This window comes from Mixophyes fleayi, chromosome 4 (assembly GCF_038048845.1).
Source record: "Mixophyes fleayi isolate aMixFle1 chromosome 4, aMixFle1.hap1, whole genome shotgun sequence".
Classification (NCBI taxonomy): Eukaryota; Metazoa; Chordata; class Amphibia; order Anura; family Limnodynastidae; genus Mixophyes; species Mixophyes fleayi.
Window position 1 is genome coordinate 238,767,078 of NC_134405.1, and position 21,865 is coordinate 238,788,942.

Sequence of the window (21,865 nt, forward strand, 5' to 3'; positions counted from 1 at the left end):
CATACTCATCCTTCTCGACCTCTCGGAGGCCTTTGACACTGTGGACCACCCCCTCCTTCTGCAAACTCTTCTCTCTCTCGGCCTCTCTGGTTCCGTCCACGCCTGGTTCTGCTCCTACCTTGCTAACTGCTCCTTCTCTGTCTCCATGTCTGGCTCTTCCTCCACCCCCTCCCCTCTCTCGGTAGGAGTCCCCCAGGGCTCTGTCCTCGGCCCCCTACTCTTTTCACTCTACACATCCTCCCTCGGTGCCCTTATCTCCTCCTTTGGTTTTCAGTATCACCTTTATGCTGACGACATTCACCTTTCATTTCTTCTCCTGATCTCTCTTCCTCCATCCTCTCTCGAGTATCTAACTGCCTCTCTGCCATCTCCTCCTGGATGTCCTCCTGCTTTCTCAAAATTAACATCTCTAAAACCGAACTCATTGTCTTTCACCCCCCTAGACTCCCCTCCCACCACAACCTCACTATCATTGTTAATAACACCACCATCTCCTCTGTCACCCAACTCCGCTGCCTGGGTGTCACCCTCGACTCCTCTCTCTCTTTTGCCCCCCATGTCCAATCCCTTGCTCAAGCCTGTCGCTTACAACTGCGCAACATCGCCCGCATCCGACCCTTCCTCTCACAAGACGCCGCCAAAATCATCATCCATGCGCTCATCATCTCCCGCCTCGACTACTGCAACCTTCTCCTCACTGGCCTCCCCCTCTCACATCTCCCCCCTCTGCTCTGTACTCAATGCGGCTGCTAGACTCATCTTTCTCTCACGCCGCTCCTCCTCTGCCTCCCCTCTCTGCCATGCCTTACACTGGCTCCCCATCCCCTACAGAATCCTATTCAAACTCCTTATCACCACTTACAAGGCTCTCTCCCTGTCTACTGCTCCCTATATCTCCAACCTCCTCACCATTCACACTCCTGCCCGGTCCCTGCGCTCTGCTAATGAACATCGCCTCTCCTCCATCTAATTACCACTTCCCACTCCAGAATCCAAGACTTCGCCCGAGCTGCTCCCCTGCACTGGAATGACCTCCCTCGTTCCATCCGTCTCGCTCCCAATCTGTGCTCCTTCAAACGAGCACTTAAAACTCACCTGTTCCTCAAAGCTTATCAACCATCCACTTAACCCCTCATCTACTCTGCTCGATATTCCCTCTCTCCCCTGGCCCCTTCTTCTCTCCCCTGGCATCACCAGCTCCCTCTCGTGTCTGATTTGTCCACTCTCCCTTAGGATGTAAGCTCTTATGAGCAGGGCCCCTCTTCCCTCGTGTCTCCATACCTATTCTTCTGCTCTGTCCTTACTCCATACGGCTGTTCTTATGGCTGGAGTTACTGAAGCATTGGTACTTTGTGTTTATCGTTCTGTACTGTTTAACCCTGTATGGTCTACTGTTTGTACTATGTATGGCGCTGCGGAAACCTTGTGGCGCCCAACAAATAAATGATAATAATAATAATAATAATAATAAATATAAATATAAATAAAACAAGGTGGTTTATTTAGGCATGGAACATGCAGGTAAAACTGGGATGTAGCAAATGAAAAGGCAGATAACACAAGTAGTAAATAGCCAGAGTACACAGGTTTAGCTGAGAAGATGAAGAATCTGGCTCCCAGGCAGGTGAGGTGATCTGTAGGCACAGAGAGTCAGGGGAGGATTCAGGGAGGGGGGGCATTGGGGCGATCGTCCTCCCCAGCACACTGCCTCGCTCCCATCGTATAGGAGGCAGCTGGTTTTAATAAACTTCTGAGTAAACTGATGTGGAAGGGAACGGACCCGCAAACCGGAAGTGATGTTTTATATCACATCTGTGAAGTGTCACACTATATTGTAGCAGAGAATGTAGGAATTAATTTTGCAGGAGCACAATAATATATAATACAAACTCCTACAACATGCTGAAGGAATATTAGATGAACAGCTCCCTGCCTGGGACCCAGACATAACATCACTCTGCCTGGTTCCCACACATAGCATCACACTGCCTGGTGCCCACAATTAGCATCACACTGCCTGGTGCCCACACATAGCATTACACTGCCTGGTGCCCACACATAGCATCACACTGCCTGGTGCCCACACATAGCATCACAGTGCCTAGTTCACTCAAGTAACATCACCCTGCCTGGTGCCAACATGTAACATCACCCTGTCTGGTGCATACATAGCATCACCCTGCCTGGTGCACACACTGAATAACTCCCTGCCTGGTGCCCACACCAGGGGCGCACGGAGGATTGTCGGGGGAGGGTTTCTCCCCGCCGTCCGAAAAAAAAAAAACACGAGAGAGAGCTGCTGCACATGCGCCCGCGCATGCGCAGCAGCTCTGTTTCGCCATCGCTGTCCTATACAGCAGCCGCGGTGCTGTCTAAGAAGCGTCTGTGGCACAGCCGCGGACGTTCCTTGAACAGCGCCGCGGCTGCTGTATAGGACAGTGGCCACTTAGTTAGCGCAGGGGGGGTTTCTAGAGACTCAGAAACCCCCCCTGCGTGCGTCACTGCACACACATGATGCAGCACTTACATTTGTGTATCAACCTCCCATTGTCCCATGGATTGTAAGATTGCGAGCAGGGCTCTCTTACCTCTCTGTCTCTATGTATTACCCAGTATTGTTTTTTTAATGTTTGTTCCCAATTGTAAAGCGCTACAGAATTTGCTGGCGCTATATAAATAAATGATGATGAGAATGATGAACAATTAAGGTTACAAAATAACAACACCAGTTATCAGTATGATAATGGAAGTGGCCAGTGGATACTATTCCCTTTATTTATTGTAAAGGAAACCCTTCTAACAAGAAACAAATAGGGGAATTATAATATAGCTACTATGTCTGGTCAAAAGCTATTACCTTTTCCTTTGTCCAAATTCTTTTACTGATATACTGGTATTGAAATTCATATGTTAAATTCATCAATATAGAAGCAGTGGAAATAATGTAAAATATCTGATAAATATAATCTCTATGGTTGCTAACAAAAAGCAATACATTTTTGTGAGTGCTTCAGCTATACATATATCAATTTCTTTCTTCCCCAGAGGGATAACCCCTTTGGAAAACAATATCAAAAGAATTTTCTTGGAATATAGATTTTCTTTCCCAGTCAATAATGAACATAATATAGCTACAGTGAAATAATGTAATCCATAATGGAGAAGGTGTGTGACACTGTATAATACAAAATGATATTCTGTATACAATAAGACCATATACCCACTTATGGTACACAGGAAAAAATACCCTGGTGGGAACAGTGTGATGAAGATGGCGCAGTGTAGTGAAAATGGGGGCAGCAGTGTGATAAAGGGGCAAGCAGTGTGATGAAGGGGAAAGCAGTGTGATGAAGGGGAAAGCAGTGTGATGAAGGGGGCAGCAGTGTGATGAAGGGGAAAGCAGTGTGATGAAGGGGAAAGCAGTGTGATGAAGGGGAAAGCAGTGTGATGAAGGGGAAAGCAGTGTGATGAAGGGGAAAGCAGTGTGATGAAGGGGAAAGCAGTGTGATGAAGGGGATAGTAGTGTGATGAAGGGGATAGTAGTGTGATGAAGGGGATAGTAGTGTGATGAAGGGGATAGTAGTGTGATGAAGGGGATAGCAGTGTGATGAAGGGGATAGTAGTGTGATGAAGGGGATAGCAGTGTGATGAAGGGGAAAGCAGTGTGATGAAGGGGATAGCAGTGTGATGAAGGGGAAAGCAGTGTGATGAAGGGGATAGTAGTGTGATGAAGGGGATAGCAGTGTGATGAAGGGGATAGTAGTGTGATGAAGGGGATAGCAGTGTGATGAAGGGGAAAGCAGTGTGATGAAGGGGATAGCAGTGTGATGAAGGGGATAGTAGTGTGATGAAGGGGATAGCAGTGTGATGAAGGGGATAGTAGTGTGATGAAGGGGATAGCAGTGTGATGAAGGGGATAGTAGTGTGATGAAGGGGAAAGCAGTGTGATGAAGGGGATAGCAGTGTGATGAAGGGGATAGTAGTGTGATGAAGGGGATAGTAGTGTGATGAAGGGGATAGTAGTGTGATGAAGGGGATAGCAGTGTGATGAAGGGGATAGTAGTGTGATGAAGGGGATAGTAGTGTGATGAAGGGGATAGTAGTGTGATGAAGGGGATAGTAGTGTGATGAAGGGGATAGTAGTGTGATGAAGGGGATAGCAGTGTGATGAAGGGGATAGTAGTGTGATGAAGGGGATAGCAGTGTGATGAAGGGGAAAGCAGTGTGATGAAGGGGATAGCAGTGTGATGAAGGGGAAAGCAGTGTGATGAAGGGGATAGCAGTGTGATGAAGGGGATAGTAGTGTGATGAAGGGGATAGCAGTGTGATGAAGGGGATAGTAGTGTGATGAAGGGGATAGCAGTGTGATGAAGGGGAAAGCAGTGTGATGAAGGGGATAGCAGTGTGATGAAGGGGATAGTAGTGTGATGAAGGGGATAGCAGTGTGATGAAGGGGATAGTAGTGTGATGAAGGGGATAGCAGTGTGATGAAGGGGATAGTAGTGTGATGAAGGGGAAAGCAGTGTGATGAAGGGGATAGCAGTGTGATGAAGGGGATAGTAGTGTGATGAAGGGGATAGTAGTGTGATGAAGGGGATAGTAGTGTGATGAAGGGGATAGCAGTGTGATGAAGGGGATAGTAGTGTGATGAAGGGGATAGTAGTGTGATGAAGGGGATAGTAGTGTGATGAAGGGGATAGTAGTGTGATGAAGGGGATAGTAGTGTGATGAAGGGGAAAGCAGTGTGATGAAGGGGATAGTAGTGTGATGAAGGGGATAGTAGTGTGATGAAGGGGAAAGCAGTGTGATGAAGGGGATAGTAGTGTGATGAAGGGGATAGTAGTGTGATGAAGGGGATAGTAGTGTGATGAAGGGGAAAGCAGTGTGATGAAGGGGATAGTAGTGTGATGAAGGGGATAGTAGTGTGATGAAGGGGATAGTAGTGTGATGAAGGGGATAGTAGTGTGATGAAGGGGATAGCAGTGTGATGAAGGGGATAGTAGTGTGATGAAATTGAGGCAGCAGAGTGATGAAAATGGGGGCAGCAGTGTTATGAAATGGGGGCAGGAGTGGGATGATGAGGCATGCGTATCTGTTATTTGTTACTTTTATTGTTGGGATTTTACAGCTATAGAGTGATTTACTTTAAATAAAGCAAAAAACAAACTGGATCGACTTTCATCCTAAAATACATTAATTTATGCAACACATAGTGTTGTAGGGCACAGGGCTTTTAGCAGTCGGGTCTGGAGAGGGGGAGGAGTCTGAAACGGAGGGGGGGGTCAGGATTAATCTATAAACCGCCCCCACTATAATAAAAGTCTAGATCCGCCCCTGCAAATGTCCAGGTTAAGCTGGTAAGCTTGTGGGAGGGATAGCAGACAGTAGCAATAGTCTGCAGGCAAAGTTAGCACGGAGGTCCAGATAAGCTGAGAAGCTTGGAGCTGGGTACCAGGTGGTAGTGATAGTCTGTAGACACAGTTAGCACGGAGGTCCAGATAAGCTGGGAAGCTCGGAGCTGGATACCAGTTAGTAGTGATAGTCTGTAGACACGGGTAGCACGGAGGTCCAGATAAGCTGGGAAGCTCGGAGCTGAATACCAGGTGGTGAGATGATAAGTGAGTCAGTCAGGATCAGAACACAGACATTTATCAAAGAGTCCAGGAACAGCAAAGACACTTGATAGATTGGCTCAGGTTGCTGGGAAAAGCAATCTCTTAGGCCAGATACAGGGGATTAGCCTGCAGGATCAGACAAAGGCAGTACAGCCTTTAGGGAGGAGATACTGAACAGCAGCCTTTGGCAGATCGTAACAGATGGTATGGAAAATGTAATGGGAATGTAAGGAAATGGAATTTGATAGTTTTACAATAAAGGAGAAGTGATGATAAGATTACCACTGTATAAACCCCCACTTCTACCACATGGTATAGGTATACTATATGTAATATTCTATCCAACTATATATAATTTTCTAAATGAAAAATGTTTGTAGAAATGTTTGTGTCTAATAATTAATTCATGGAACTGGTCAACTGGTCATCTTACAGTCACTGGTGTAATTGAATTATTCTGTGCTGTATCCAATATAATATAGAGTGGACTATCACAAGCTTTTTTTGTAGTAGTAAACACAACCCTGTCCAGCCCAACCAGTATAAGATGACTGAGGGAAGGGAGTGGGCTCTAAATGTACTATCTTTCTTCAATAACTATGAGCTTATTGCTTGCTGTCAATCGTCATCTGAATTAATTGAAATCCTGTGCTAAAGAGAGCTAAATTGGGTTAGAGGACAGTGTGATAACATGATTACTTTCTATTTAGTACTTTTGGTAGCCCACATGAGACACCTCTCAGATATCGGTAATACATATCGTTTTCTGTAATGACCAGTTAGTTTGCCCCTTGCAGAGATACAAAATGACTGCTGTGGAAACTGGATTTTTTTTCTATCTTTAAGTCTCTGGAGACACCAGCTTCTGCAAACCAGCCTCAGGATTTATAACTGCAGAGTATAGTCGTTATTACAGGTGCAGCAGGACAAATCAATGCCTCTGCTAGTTCACCTGTGCTGCATTTTTAAGTTACATCCTCTAATAATACTGTCATTTTTGTCACACAAACTTTTATATATGTACTTGTGTCTTCTGTGTGTGTATATATATATATATATATATATATATATATATATATATATATATATATATATATATATTAGTTTATATTTTATGTTTGCCCTCTGTTAACCATATGAAGCTATTGTATATTAGCACTATTCACACATTGAAGCTAGTGGTGGCTTATTGAAAAGCAATCTGTAACTGCAATATATGACAGTGCATGGAATTTTAAACTTGGCAATAAAGTGCAATCCCATACAATAGTCTGCTTCAACAGTACAGCAAATGCCAACTCATCCCTTTAATAAGGGATGCATATTATTTATACAGATTCTGTGGATGGCTGACTTGAACGAATTGAGGTGGCCAGGTGTAGACTTGAGATATTCATCTCACTTGGCCCAGTGACTCCGACTGACCAGTGTAAATCATATTTGTCAGTAAATGAAAAGGTCAAGTATTTATCACTGGAAATAAAGTATCCTAGCACTTGCCCCTGTTGTAAGTAGTTCCTGTGTTAGCATTGTAATCTAAATAAGCCACTGGCCTGTGACTAGCTGTGTAAGTGAATGTAAATATCTCCCATCATAGCCACTGGGAAAAGAGGACTGAAGGGAGCTACGACTTAGAGATTATGACCATTCTGACAAGTGTTATACCTACCAAAGAAAAACGATGGCAGAAAAACACGAACTTAATAGAAGCAGACTTACCTGAAAGACGAAGAGGCAGATGTCCAATGACACCGCAGGCTGCGGGGTCCAGACATTGCTGCTTTAAATTACCATTCATGTAAATCGCGCACACGTCACACTGAAGTGCCAGAGAGCTGTCCAGTCGGAATCACTGCCTGTCAACCTGCGGTGCCATAGGACATCTGCCTCTTCATCTATCAGGTAAGTCTGCTTCTATTTAGTTTGTGTTTTTTCTACCATCCGGTTTTTTTTTGTAGGTATAACACTTGTTGGAATTGTCCGAATCGGTAACATGATTACCACCGGAGAAATTATCCAGCACCAGCTTGTTGGTAAATTGCAGAGAACAGAGGAGAACGTGAATAAATCCAAATAGTCAACTTCAAATGAGCAAAATTAGATTAAAATGTATAATTAATTATCTGTCCCACTTTGCATGAATTGTCTGAATATCCTTTGGCCAGGGTCTGCTTGTTAAAAAAGAGCTCTTTTCAACAGGCAGGTGGTTATATGATTCTCTGGCTTATCATGGTACTGGGGATTAGATCTCATGGCAGCTACAGAGCACTACCAAATAAGAGAAAAAGAATGATAAGGTTCAGAGATTTTCACATATTCAGGAGATTGATCTGCTTCTTTCATCTGCCAGTCTTCTATGTCTTCATCAACGCCATAAACTTAGTGTTTGGTAACAAAGACTTAGCAATAAGATTTTCAAAGCTATTTAAATCTGATTTGTATTAAGTCCATTCTTTCTTATATACTTTTGTGTCACTAACCCCTTTAATACTCACAGACAATATTTATTTTTATGGCAATCCTCAAATAAAAAAATGCACTTGACCTTGTAGCAAATAGCTAAAAGTAACATTTACAATGGTATGCAAAACATAATAATACTGTATAATTGAGATACATAACAGGGCTATATACAATGTCAGCCTTATGTGTACATTTGATAATGGTATAAACTTATATTTATGATGTCTTTTTTGGATGAATGAACCGAAGCACAACTGAATCAAAATATTATTATATTACTTTACATAACTATATTACCCACGGCTAGACAAGGAAATCCTGTAGCACTGACCTTTGGGGTTTCCTAGATGGATATTGTCTTGGCCACTGTTCTTTATCATGCTGCCAGTTATAAACATTGTGCTACTTGTCGCTCCATTATTCTCAATACACACTTCTATTCCTAGGATTACTTAACAACCCATAAGTATGGTAACGCAGCAAGAAAGGATCTATGGAACACACTTTCAAAGGTAAAATATATTTTGTAGTTATATTCTGTTTTAAATTTCTCATAAACATCCACCAACATGGTGCACTGTGAAAGATGCATGTAAAGTGCTGAATACAAAATTGCCCACAATGTTGAACCATTAGTTCACTTTCATTACAATACAACATAGACTAGCTGCCTAGCTCAATCATCCATACACATACATTGCATGCTCATCCGTTTTGTTTGAAGAAAAATGGAGGATTACCACATTGCATAGTGCATGTTAAAATCTGACAGTTTGCTTCATATTCAATAGAACAAAAGGCACTGTGAAAGCAAACAGCAGTTTATTCAGGGACAAACTAATATGACTTTTTTTAAAGGTATTGAAAAATGAAGGCAAATCTGTTAACATCCAAGAAGTGATGGATCAGTGGACACTTCAAATGGGATATCCTGTCATAACAATAAAAAGAAATGATACTGTGGATGATGGCATAACAATTACTCAGAAGCACTTCTTATACAATATAGATGCAAATATCCAAGTCCTCGAGCAGACGAATAATAGGTACAGTAGCTTTAAAATTCATCACTAAATGTTTAATAGATGTTTACTAATAACTTGTGTGTAAACTATATTTTTCTTTATTAGATATACTAATTTATATTTTATGTTATGACTGCAGATTTTTTTTATTCCCATTATGTATCCTAGTCTATTGGTTTCTTTATTGCATTGTAGTGCTGTAGATGATGCCTTTATAATTAGACTTTACACTTTTGGTTATCAGGGTATGGTTATATAATATAAAAATCTTCTTCTACACCAGTTAATAACAGATGATAATAAATAAATAATAATGTACAGCTACTTTCTGTACTGACCTTCTACCACTGGCCCTCTTCCCCTATGCCAGGATTTTCAGGGAAGGTATTTTGGCACTCAAAGCAAAGATGCCAACCTGTGCTTTTCTGTTTAGGCTTCCACATAAGCATTGCCTACTTGGCCATTGTATAGCAATGTTGTGGACCTTATATTCCATGATTTCAATAATTCTTGTGGCCTCAAGCAAGCCATGGAAAGATAGGGTATATCCATTACTGATGGTGGTCAGGTGTAGACTTTACTCTGCTGGAGGAAACACTTGATTGCATACAGTGCTGCATCTGCTCTCCCTAAAACTTTGTTATGCTTCAATAAACTTCATGTTCTACCTTGCTATGGCCTTGCTGGGTGCATTATTTACTTGACCTACTCTTGGGCAAAGGGTAGGGCAGTGCAAAACTTTTTTTGACCTAACATTTCTATCAGTCTGTATGCCAATATAAATTAATGGTGACATTTCCACTTCAAAATGAAAGCTAAAAAAAAATTATGACAAACAGGAAGTACAAAAGTTTCAAGATCACACAGTGATTTGTGGAAAGGATGATTTTATTTATATGCACCATAAGACCCACTGCATGGAAATGTTTTCCAGGATACTGCTCAGAGCTGTAAAGATTTAATAATAAAGAACTGCTGAACATAATACCATGCGGCTTAAATTCAGCTAGTTTTCAAGAGTAACTAATTACAATGCCCTCAATATAGCTCTTTATATGGAAGCGTTTACATATACATACATCTGAATGTTGCAAGAGGACTCTTTGCTCTGTTTCAATTTGTTCTTTAGGATTAGTACCCCATAACTTTGCTGAAAAATAAATTTTACCCACAAATACATTTTTTTCAGTTGCAAATAGGTGAATAGTCTGAAGTATTTGCCAGACAGTGCAGGTACAAAAACCAAATACACAGGTTCCTAACTTACTAATTCCAGAGCTATAATAGATATATATATATATATATATATATATATATATATATATATATATATATATATATATATCTATAATATAAAAGCCTAGTGGCGTGTGTTAGTCTGTGTGTGGAAAAAAAAACAAGCTGCAGCGCCACCTGCTGGGTGGAGTTATACACTGACCTACTAAATTCTTAGCATTATCTAATATATAAAAGTAAAAGCCTAGCGGCGTGTGTGTGTGTGTGGAAAAAACTATTTTTTCAGGAAGGGCTCCTCCAATTGACCTGAAAATTGGTATACTGACATTATTTGACAAAAAAATTAGAATAGTGAAGTCAGTTAACTTTCATCATCCCCCCTTCCCCCCGTGGGAGGGGTAGTAAAGGCTAAATTTACGAGTTGAGGGCTCAAACTCATTCTCGTGAGGTAATTTTACCTCATGAACACACATTAAAAAGGGGGCGCTTGCGTCGGGAAGTAACGCTCTCCCCTGAGGAGGCCTGGGCATGGCCCAAATGCATGAGAAGAACCTTTTTAAGACCTTAAGTAACTTGATTTGACTAGAATGCATGAGTATCATGCACGGGTTAACCTGTATATATATATATATGCAATTGGTGATATAAGATTATGACTAAAATATTTTATACAAAGAGATGACACGGAAAAACTGTTAACCTACTTTAATAATCTTAATGAAAAAAAAATATGAATACGACATGATATGAATTATGGTACCTATAGCCATTATTAGACCTAAGTATTATATAAAAAAAAGGTTTAAAACCTATGTTATAAAGAAGTGAACATTATACAATTTCCATTCAAAGATATTATTATTCTTTTTTTACTAGAAGGACATCTTAACTAAACTACGGTCAGTATTATGATTAAAGAAAGTAAATAAAATTAAAGTGGTGAGACTTTATGTTAGCAATATCTATATAAAACTAACTGACTTACATTCAGTAATGTTTATTGGTGATATTTTTTTCATTAGCTTTGATAATAAATGAGCACACTGTACTATTATCAGAGAAAAGCATGCATCAGGTTTTTCTGTTGGAGTCAAGGATCATGGATTAAACAAATGCAGAACTAAGATGGGCAATTTTACACACAAGAGCAACTGCCACATACATCAGTTATGGTAAAATATTAAACAAGAAATTAGGTCCTAATGTGAGACATTTACAATTGTAACAGGACCATTAAATACTGTTGCATCATCAGAATGACCAGCTTTGAAACACTCCTAATGAACCTAAATGAGAATTGCACCACAGCCTTTTTACATAGTTTGAAAATGATTCTCCAGAATAGTTCTGTAACTACTTTCTAGCATTTATAGGCTCATTTTTGAACAGTTTCATTGAATGAAAAAAAAAAAAAAAAATATATATATATATATATATATATATATATAAAATCACAGTACAAGATTAAAGGGTTCCACAAATTTGTAAATCAACTGTAAGATATTGAAAAGATCATTCTGTCACGTATTTTGGCAGATGAATTACAGTTCGCAGGACATTATTCAGTAAAATTAGCATGGCAGAACTTGCATATTTATCATAGCCTTTATTAATTGACACTTATGCTGCTTATGAAAAGTGACAAATTATATTAACTGGAAAACTTCCAACTCTTAGTTGGAACCACCAGAGGTGACAGTTTTAGAACAGTGTAAAGGTCAAGAACTTCAGACAAAAGTTACTACCTCTAAGTTCACCTCTTTAGCAAGTCTATTACAGTTAATGTTAATTGACAAAAAGGACTAAATGACTGAAGTCTCTGTCCGTTTACAATGATGATTAATATACTGTCATATTGTTAAAGGTTCATCTAGACGGGCAGCACGGTGGCTAAGTGGTTAGCACTTCTGCCTTACAGCACTGGGGTCATGAGTTCAGTTCCCGACCATGGCCTTATCTGTGTGGAGTCTGTATGTTCTCCCTGTGTTTGTGTGGGTTTCCTCCGGGTGCTCCAGTTTTCTCCCACACTCCCAAAACACACTGGTAGGTTAATTGGTTGCTATCAAATTCACCCTAGTCTGTGGGTGTGTTAGGGAATTTAGACTGTAAGCCCCAATGGGACAGGGACTGATGTGAGTGTACAGCGCTGCAGAATTAGTGACGCTATATAAATAAATGGTGATGATGATGATCTAGACTCTGAATTTGACATAAAATTTTGTCCCTAATTTAAATAAAAATGAGTGCAACAGAAATGGATAACACATGTTCCTGATAATCTACAATACATTTTAACAATAATGCTATAATATAATAAAATAACATGTGTAATATTCAGTAAATAACACACATGTTGATGGCTGCATTTGTGTTTTCATGTGATTTGGCTTAATAGGGTATTACTCTTATTCTAATAACCCCAAATTCTGCCCTAGTTTACCACGAGGGCTAAAAGGGCTAATTAGATTATTAGCACATGTAGTAACACTTGTAAACTGGCTCAAACATGGTCCAATCTGTCTGAATTTCTCCATTCTTTTTAATGGTTCTAAAATTTGAGAAACTCCTGCAAATTTTCTAACAAATTTGTTCAACTGGTTAGAGAATTTAAACACCAGCAGTTTTGAGCATCTCTAAGGTTTAGGAAGGATAGAAAATATATGCACATAATGCAAACATAGTATTATCTTTGTGAAATGAGCTAATTAGACTGTATTGTGAATATGGGGTGCAGTTTTGGGCACCTCACTGTAAGAAACACAAAGGTTCAGAGACAAGGATCTCATACAGGGATTTGAATGGTTAAATTATAGAGAGGGTTTAAAAAAATGGGTTTATTTAGATATGAAATAAGTCAGCTTAGAGATGATCAATATATATGTACATGTAAATTCATCTAAGGTCTTATGATGTTTTTGTAACCCAGATCATACAAAGGAAAAGGAGTCATTAGTTTTTAATGGATGAAAGATGGTTTTATCACAGGAAGTGGTACTTTAATGTTAGGGTGATCCAGATGTTGAATTTCTTACCAAAGGAGATGGTGTTCACAAATTCACTGACAGAATATAACAATGGATTTGGTGCCTTTCTTACATGAAACATTAAATTGGTACATTTTATTAGGTGTTTAATTTTACCTTTCTGTAGATCAGAACAATTAGAAGTTAAGAAAGGATGAACTTGATGCACGTGTCTATTTCAGCTTTACTGAATATGTAACAATGAAAATACATATTAAAGTGCTGACTTCTTTACATAACCTGTAATAAAGTAACACATTTATTCCTATTCATATCATTCATATCTTCCAATAATTCTATGTATCCAAGCATATTAGGCATTATTAAAATTACAAACTGGATCAGTAGTTTGCCTAATATGCTTCTTTGTTAGAAATGCCTATTTCTGTACTTATCCATTTCTGTATGATATAATTAATAGTCATATTCCACTTAAAATAGCAAACATATTTATTGAAGCAAACTTCCTATGTCGCTATGTTTTCAAAGAAAGATCAACTGAGGATAAAAAAGATATCCCTTTTGATATGTTTTTATCAGTTTTAAGTTATTTATAAGGTACTAGTTAAAATCCCTTCAAAATGATGGCAACAAATAAGAGTAAGATCATGTTGGATGCTTTTTTGGTAAAGGTTAAATACTACGCATCATATATCCCAAGATTGTGGAATTATGGGAAAAAGATCACTATTTTACCATTACCAAAAAAGGGTCATGCTGTTCTCTCATCGAGTGCTCAATAACAGGGGCAGACCTTATCGTACCCAAACTGACTTTACCCTTGTGGCAGCATTGATTGAATGGTTTATCAGATGACTGCTCGGCTGCAAAATCCTTAGTGTGGCAAAATTCACAAATACTGTTCATGGGACCACAGTTATGATCATTAATATTTGTTTCATCAAAGGTACCGACTGAAAGAATGGCGTGGCATCTTGTTTGCTGACTTTGTAGACGTTGATGTGATATTACCTCTGTCCTGCTTGCTCTTCAATTGTTTTCTCTGAGACGGGCAATTTGCTGAGGAGCCATATTTGCATGACGATGAAGTTCATGTTCTTTTTTAGTCATCAGTCATAGTTTGTCGCCGGACTTTATCCCGCTCCGCCTTTCATCTTTTGCTACTTCTTGGTGTGCTGTTACTTCCCCAGCAAACATTTGCCTTTTAGGTGGCATCGCAGTTACACTTTGTTGCTTAAAATAATTTGTATATTCCTATTAATTTAACAGTAAGTACAAATAAAACGAATGGAGAGAAAATCAAGTCAATTTGGCATAGTAAAGGTCATTATAAATGGTAACTGCCACATAAAAAACCCCCGAAATAAACCAAACAAAATAAGGCCATGAAATGAGGAAAATCTAGTTAGTAGGAATAGTTAAATACACAAAACAGTCATTTGCAAACACTTTACCAAATTTGTTTGTTGTGTTTTGTGTGTGTATTTATAAAGGTGAGAAATACCATCTGCATATAATTTGATTGTGAATTTATTAAATATAGAGACATTTGTGAAGTGTAACAGAAAAAAGTATATTCCTTGGTCAAGACTTTGCTTAAAAATAAGAAAGGAAAGAAAAACTTTACAGTTCACTATAAAATGTCCATTTGAATATTGAAAGCTATGTTTGAAGATAAAACTTTTTTACGCCTCCTAAAATTCACTTAAAGTCAAAAGAAAACTAGAAAAAAAGAGTTGCTTTTAAGGCATTTGCAAAGTTTGGATTTTTTTGGTTATATGCACTATCATCTTGTACTGTTTCTATGTTTAATTTTCTTTTCCTTACATTAACTCCATTATTAAGTATAGAAGGACCTCTTTGTTTTTCTGTTGCTAGGTTATTCTGAACTCTTCAAAGGCATCTTGAGCTTTGGAATGACAAAATGTTATTGTTTCTATTTCTTTTGAGATTGTGTTGTTACTAAAATCTGTTGTATGTCTAATGCAAAAATCAGGAGTTGGTATATTTATTTTTAGTTTGTTTGACTTTTTTTTATTGCTCTGCTTCAACGAGATGTTAAGTTCTAATGTATTTGTCTTTATTTTTGCAGCTACCTTTGGCAGATTCCATTAACTATTGCAGTAGGAAATAGCAGCCATATCTCTCCCCAAACAATTATATGGGTGTTTAACAAATCAGGTAAGAACATATTTGCATATGTACAAATGTGAGAAAAAAATATAATTTTCTAGAAATTTTAATATGACTTTATTAATGTCTTGAAAGACACTTAATACATCAGAAAGCACATTAGATATCCATGATCCTTTGCAACACTTTACAACACTTTAGTGTATTTCTGCAATAAACTACATTTGTAAATTGAGACAATTCAATGATAATAAAATATAATTTAGACCCTCCCTAATTTAGTCTCTTAAATATATTTACAACTAGCAGAAGTACCCGACATTGCTGCGGTTTAAATCTTCAAGTTATTAAGTTATCAATCAGTTGGATGTGACTGTCAACCATTTAAATATAATTAGCAGTTTAGCAGCCCATGAGGTAGCTGACCACTGTGGTTTTTCTTTTTATATTAAACGTCTTCCAAATCCATCCAGTGGAAGGCCCAAAACAGGCTTCCCGGGTCAAATTTCTGCTCAGTGTACACAAATGAGAGGTCTGACTGGGACCTCAACCACTTAGTATGTCTTCTGGGATCCAATGTTATCAGTCTGTAAAGTTTTCGACCAAATCCATCCAGTGGAAGGCTCATAAAAGGCTCCCTGAATCAAAGTACTGCCCAATGTACACCAATGGCAGGTCTGACCAGGACCCTAACCCCTGTAAAATCTTGCAAGGATCCAACTGGACCACCTTGCATTGGTTTCATCCCAAACAGTGCAGGGGTGTCCAAATGCAGGCTCAGAACAGGCTCCCCGAGTCAAAGTTCTGCCCAGTGCACTCCACCAGGAGGTCAGACCGGGACCCTAACTCATGTAGAACCTGGCTAGAATCAAACTGGACCACCTTGCATTGGTTTCATCCCAATCAATGCAGGGGTGTCCAAATGCATAACCAGACAGACAAACAGGCAAACAGATTGTGATTTATGCATACTTTTGATATAAGAATAACATGGGTCTCAATTCACACATAAATCAGTGTTTCTGTCTCAAACAGACATTTCTCAAAAGTGTATCTTTGTTCTCTCTCACGTAACCCCACTTAATGCCACGTTAAGTAATGCAGAAGTGTCGCTGACCTAGGTATAGCAGTTTAGGGCAACAGGGAAACTGCTAAAAGCATTTCACAATCGGAGAACAGTCCATGGAGAGAAGAAATAAAATCAGTAAACAGAGAATTGCAGATGATAATATTAATAATACTGAATTTTTAATAACTACTGCATAAAGTCAACTTACTGAGGATGTAAATACCGTGTCCTATTATAACGTGGGGGCAAAACCTGGTAAAAGCACCAAATAATGAGATTCTAAACAGTTTTTCAAAACACAATCAATGGTAAAGTATTTTCAAAACCAAAGGAATCCTAAGTAAGCAGGGTTATATCTTCCAACTCCACAAAGGATGGTATAAAGCTGTGCAAAAATTTAAATACTCCAATGTCTTTACATGTTAATAAGTATAAAAGAGTACATAAAATGATGCTCTTTCGATGAGAGTCTGTTATTGCTCGCTGGTAGCACAGAGGATCCAATGGTGAGGTAAATATGCTAATATAATAAACACCATTTAATACCTATCTTTATACATAATAGCACTCACAAAGGGTAGGTTCAAGTTTAATCCCATTTCTATTTCAATATATGCTAAATTTACTCTGATACACACAGTATAGTACAGAGAATAATGATAATCTTATCACGAAAGATTTTCCACAATGTCTCATTTAAGAGAAGAAACATTCTTATTAACAATCAATATTTTCATTAACAGTATGTACACCTATAACAGTGGGTAAGGAATAATATCATTTACATCAAATACAATGCATTGCCTACTTCATTTATTTTATCAATGCATAAATGTATCTTATTTAATTCTGTTGCTAAGTTAACATTTCATTACTATATGTGTATATGTATGTATGTATAATTATGTCAGTGTGAAAATAATATTCTAAGTAAATTATTAGTATGTCTTCTCGGTGTAAGTGTGTTTGCATATACACTGGATTGACAAAAGTATTCAGAAGCTTGACTATTACACCAACAGGGACTGTAATGACATTGTATTCATATACATATGCTTTAATATGGAGTTGGTTCCCCTTTTGCAGTGATAGCAGCTTACGCTGTTCTTGGAAGGCTTTCCACAAGATGTTGGAGTGTTTCTTTGGGAATGTGTGCCCATTCATTCTGTAGAGCATTTATGAGGTCAGGCACTGATGTTGGATGAGAAGGCCTGGCTCACAATCTCCGTTCCAGTTCATCCCAAATCTGTTCAATGAAGTTGAAGTCGGGGCTCTTTGCAGGCCAGTCAAGTTCTACCATACTGAATGCCCCAAATCAAGTCTTTGCAGTCCTTGCTTTTTGCACTGGGGCACAGTCATGTTGACCTTCCCCAAACTGTTGACCAACATTTGGAAGCATAGCATTGTCCAAAATGACTTGGTATGCTGTAACATTAAGATTGCCCTTCACTGAAGATAAGTTGCCTAGCCCAAACCCTGAAAAATAGCCCCATACCATTATCCCTCCTCCACCAAACTTCACAGTTGGCATAATGCAGTCAGACAGGTAACTTTTTCTTGTGGTTTTGGCATTGGTCTTGGTGATGTGTAGCTTGCATGCAGCTGCTCAGCCATGGAAACCCATTCCATTAGGCTCCCACTGCACAGTTTTTGTGTTTACATTAATGCCAGTGAACTCTTGGAACTCTTCAGCTATGGAATCAGTAGAGCACTGGTGACTAGCAGTTAATGATTCCGCTCTGGGATTTTACGTGGTCTTCCACTTTGTGGCTGAGTTGCTGTTGTTCCTAAAAGCTTCCACTTTCTAATAATATCACTTACAGTTGACCATGGAATATCCAGCAGGGATGAAATTTCATGAACTGTCTTATTGCAAAGGTGGTATCCTATCACATTATCACGCTTGAAGTCACTGAGCTCTTCAGAACGACCCATTTTATATCACAAATGTTTGCAAACGGAGACTGCATGGCTAGGTGCTTGATTTTATACACCTCTGGCAATAGGTCTGATTGAAACACCTCAATTCAATAATTAACAGGTGTGATCAAATACTTTTGTTCATATAGTGTATATGTTAATACAGAGAGACAATGTGTGCACAAAATAGAGAGCAGACCACATGGTGGAGTAAAAAGACAAAACAGTAACACATGGCCCAACGATGGGCATCTTTAACATCACATGGCCCACTGACAGCCATATTGTCTATTGTCTGCATATGTCATTCAATCCTAATTGCCTCAAATGTACCACTCAAAGTATATACATTTAGGACATAGTATTTTACTTTTGCAGTAATAGTCTATACAACAAGTACAGTATAACTTAATCCAAATATATACAAAACCATGTAACAAGTTGAGGCCATCCGACTTGAAATCTCCTCCTCCACTCTCTCCTTCACCCCCCCACTCTTCCGTCCTCCCCCCCTTGCCACCTTCCCCTCCTCTCCTTCCGCCCTACCACGGACGAGGAAGTCCACTCTCTCATTTCATCTTCCCCCCCCTCTACCTGTCCCCTGGATCCCATCCCCTCCCACCTTCTTTGCTCCCTTTTCCCCACTACCTGCTCCCACCTCGCCCACCTCTTTAATCTCTCCCTCTCCTTCGGCATCTTCTTCTCCTCCTTCAAACATGCCCTCGTTTCCCCCATTCTTAAAAAACCTAATCTTGACCCCACTTCTCCCTCTAACTACCGGCCCATATCTCTTCTCCCTTTTGCCTCCAAAATTCTCAAGAGGCTCGTCTGTAGCCGTCTCTCCTCCTACCTTTCTGAACACTCCCTCCTTGATCCTCTCCAATCTGGTTTCCGCCCCCTTCACTCCACTGAAACTGCCCTGGTTAAAGTCACCAATGATCTCCTCTCGGCTAAAGCCAGGGGCCACTTCTCCCTTCTCATCGTCCTTGATCTCTCTGCAGCCTTCGACACCGTTCATTACCCCCCCTCCTCCACACGCTTCAGTCCTTTGGCCTCTCCGGCCCAGTCCTGTCCTGGTTCACCTCTTACCTTGCTGACCGTTCCTTCTCCATCACCACCTCTGGGTGTCTCTCGCTCCTGTCCACCCTTCCAGTCTGGGTCCCTCAGGGCTCTGTCTTGGGACCCTTACTCTTCTCTCTATACACCTCTTCCCTAGGTGAACTCATCAGCTCCTACGGCCTCAACTATCATCTCTACGCTGACGACTTTCAACTCCACCTCTCCTCTCCTGATCTCTCTCCCACCCTCATCTCTAGGGTGTCCGCCTGCCTCTCTGCCATCTCCTCCTGGATGTCCTCTCGATTCCTCAAACTTAACCGCACCAAAACTGAACTCATAGTCTTCCCTCCCTCTCGCACCTCGCCCCCTTCTGACCTCTCTATCACTGTTGACAACACCTCTATCTCCCCTGTCCCCCAACTTCGCTGCCTCGGGGTCATCCTCGACTCCTCTCTCTCCTTTAGCCCCCACATTCTCTCTCTTGCTAAATCCTGCCGCTTCCAGCTGCGAAACATCGCTCGCATCTAGCCCTTCCTTTCCCAAGATGCCACTAAATGTCTTATTCACTCCCTGATCATCTCCCGCTTGGACTACTTTAACCTCCTCCTCCCCTTCGATCTGTACTTAACGCTGCCGCTAGGCTTATCTTCCTTTCTTGCCGTTCCTCTTCTGTCTCTTTCCTCTACCAATCCCTTCACTGGCTCCCCTTACCCTACAGAATCCTGTTCAAGCTCCTCACTCTTACATACAAGGCCCTCGCCAACTCCACAGCACCCTACATCTCCTCCCTCCTCTCTATTCATGCTCCATCCCGCCCTCTCCGATCGGCCAATGACCGTCGCCTCTCTTCCCCCCTGATCACCTCCTCCCACGCGCGTATCCAAGACTTCGCCCGCGCTGCCCCCCTTCACTGGAACAAGCTCCCTCCCTCCATCAGAACTTCCCCCAATCTGTCCAGTTTCAAACGGTGTTTAAAAACCCACCTTTTTCTTAAAGCTTTCCAGTCTCCCACTTAACCTTCTACCTTTTCTTCTGACTCTTCCCCTTCATTCCCCTTCCCCTTTCCATTCCTCCTTCTCTCCCTCTCTCCCCTGTGTCTCTGTCAGTCTACCCTACCCCTTAGATTGTACACTCCTCTGAGCAGGGTCTTCTCTCCTCCTGTCTTCTCCACTTTTAACTCTGCTCGCCAGCTTCCCTGCCTTCCTCCTCGAGGACCCTCTTCCCCCGTCCCCTCTCGCTCCCTCCTCGTCCCACTGGGGGTCTCCCTCTCATCTGTGCCCATCATCCTATGTGGCGTTGTTGGCAGACCTTCCCCTCTCCCCTCCCCCACCCCTCTAGCTGTGCCTTGAGCTCACTGAGTTACTGTAATTATTGTTTACTGTACTGTGCTGTCTCACCTCGTATTGTAATTTTGTCTTTCCCTGTACGGCGCCACGGACAACTAGTGGCGCCCTATAAATAAAAATTAATAATAATAATAAAGTATATTACAAAATACAGTCCATATTAAGCTATACAATCAAAAGTAACAATGCAGCACTTAGAAGTCTACTGAAAACATCTTCCTCTAGCCAGAGCTGGATTAAGGCTTCGGAGGGCCTGGGGCACTTAAGACAGGGGGGCCCCTAAAATCTAAAATTAAGGGCATAGGGACACATCCTGCATTACATCACCTACAGCCCACAGTATGACACTTACAGCTCTCCCAGAGGGCTCGCTTAGGTTGTCTGCATAAGAAAAATCATTGCTTCCACAAACTAAAATACTGTACTTTAAAACAATCACCAAAACACCACATTAAAATGGGTATTGACACCACACATTAAAACTAGCAATGATATCACACATTAAAAATACCATTGATATCGTACACTAAAACTAAAAATGATACCGCACGCTAAAACTAGCAATGATACCGCACTTTTAAAATAAAATTTATAATGCACATTAAAACTAGCAATGATACCGCAAATTAAAATACCATTGATAATGCATCATTGGGCATGGCCAGGCCACCCTCCTACAGACAAAAAAAACCTGCATTGTTGTGTACACCATTGAACGGTCACCAAAAATTGGGATTGTCCCACTAGAATCACAACATTTCACAGACGTTGCTGCTCTCTCCTACCTGTTCTTTTCACTTTCACCACCTGTGCTGCAGGTTTCTTTAGTGGCTTATCTAGATCCTGGAATGTTAGGGGCCCTATTTGGAAAAAAAAATGGGTACATTTAGAAAATGACAGCCACCCCGGCATTAAATCAGTACCACCCATGATTAATAATTAGGCCTTCCTCCAGCCCCAACATTAAAATAATAGTATTCACATTTAATAAATAAACCTATTTCCCTCCCTACAA

General features: G+C 40.4%; 1 protein-coding gene across 1 annotated transcript in view; it reads left to right on the forward strand.

The window, feature by feature from the left end:
- Nucleotides 1-21,865, forward strand: part of TRHDE (thyrotropin releasing hormone degrading enzyme) — a 640,581-nt gene that overhangs the window by 505,941 nt on the left and 112,775 nt on the right. Inside the window, exons 8-10 of the mRNA XM_075209536.1 lie at nt 8,525-8,590; nt 8,937-9,124; nt 15,416-15,504. Coding sequence (XP_075065637.1) covers nt 8,525-8,590; nt 8,937-9,124; nt 15,416-15,504 — 343 coding nt within the window. The remainder of the gene's footprint in view (nt 1-8,524; nt 8,591-8,936; nt 9,125-15,415; nt 15,505-21,865) is intronic.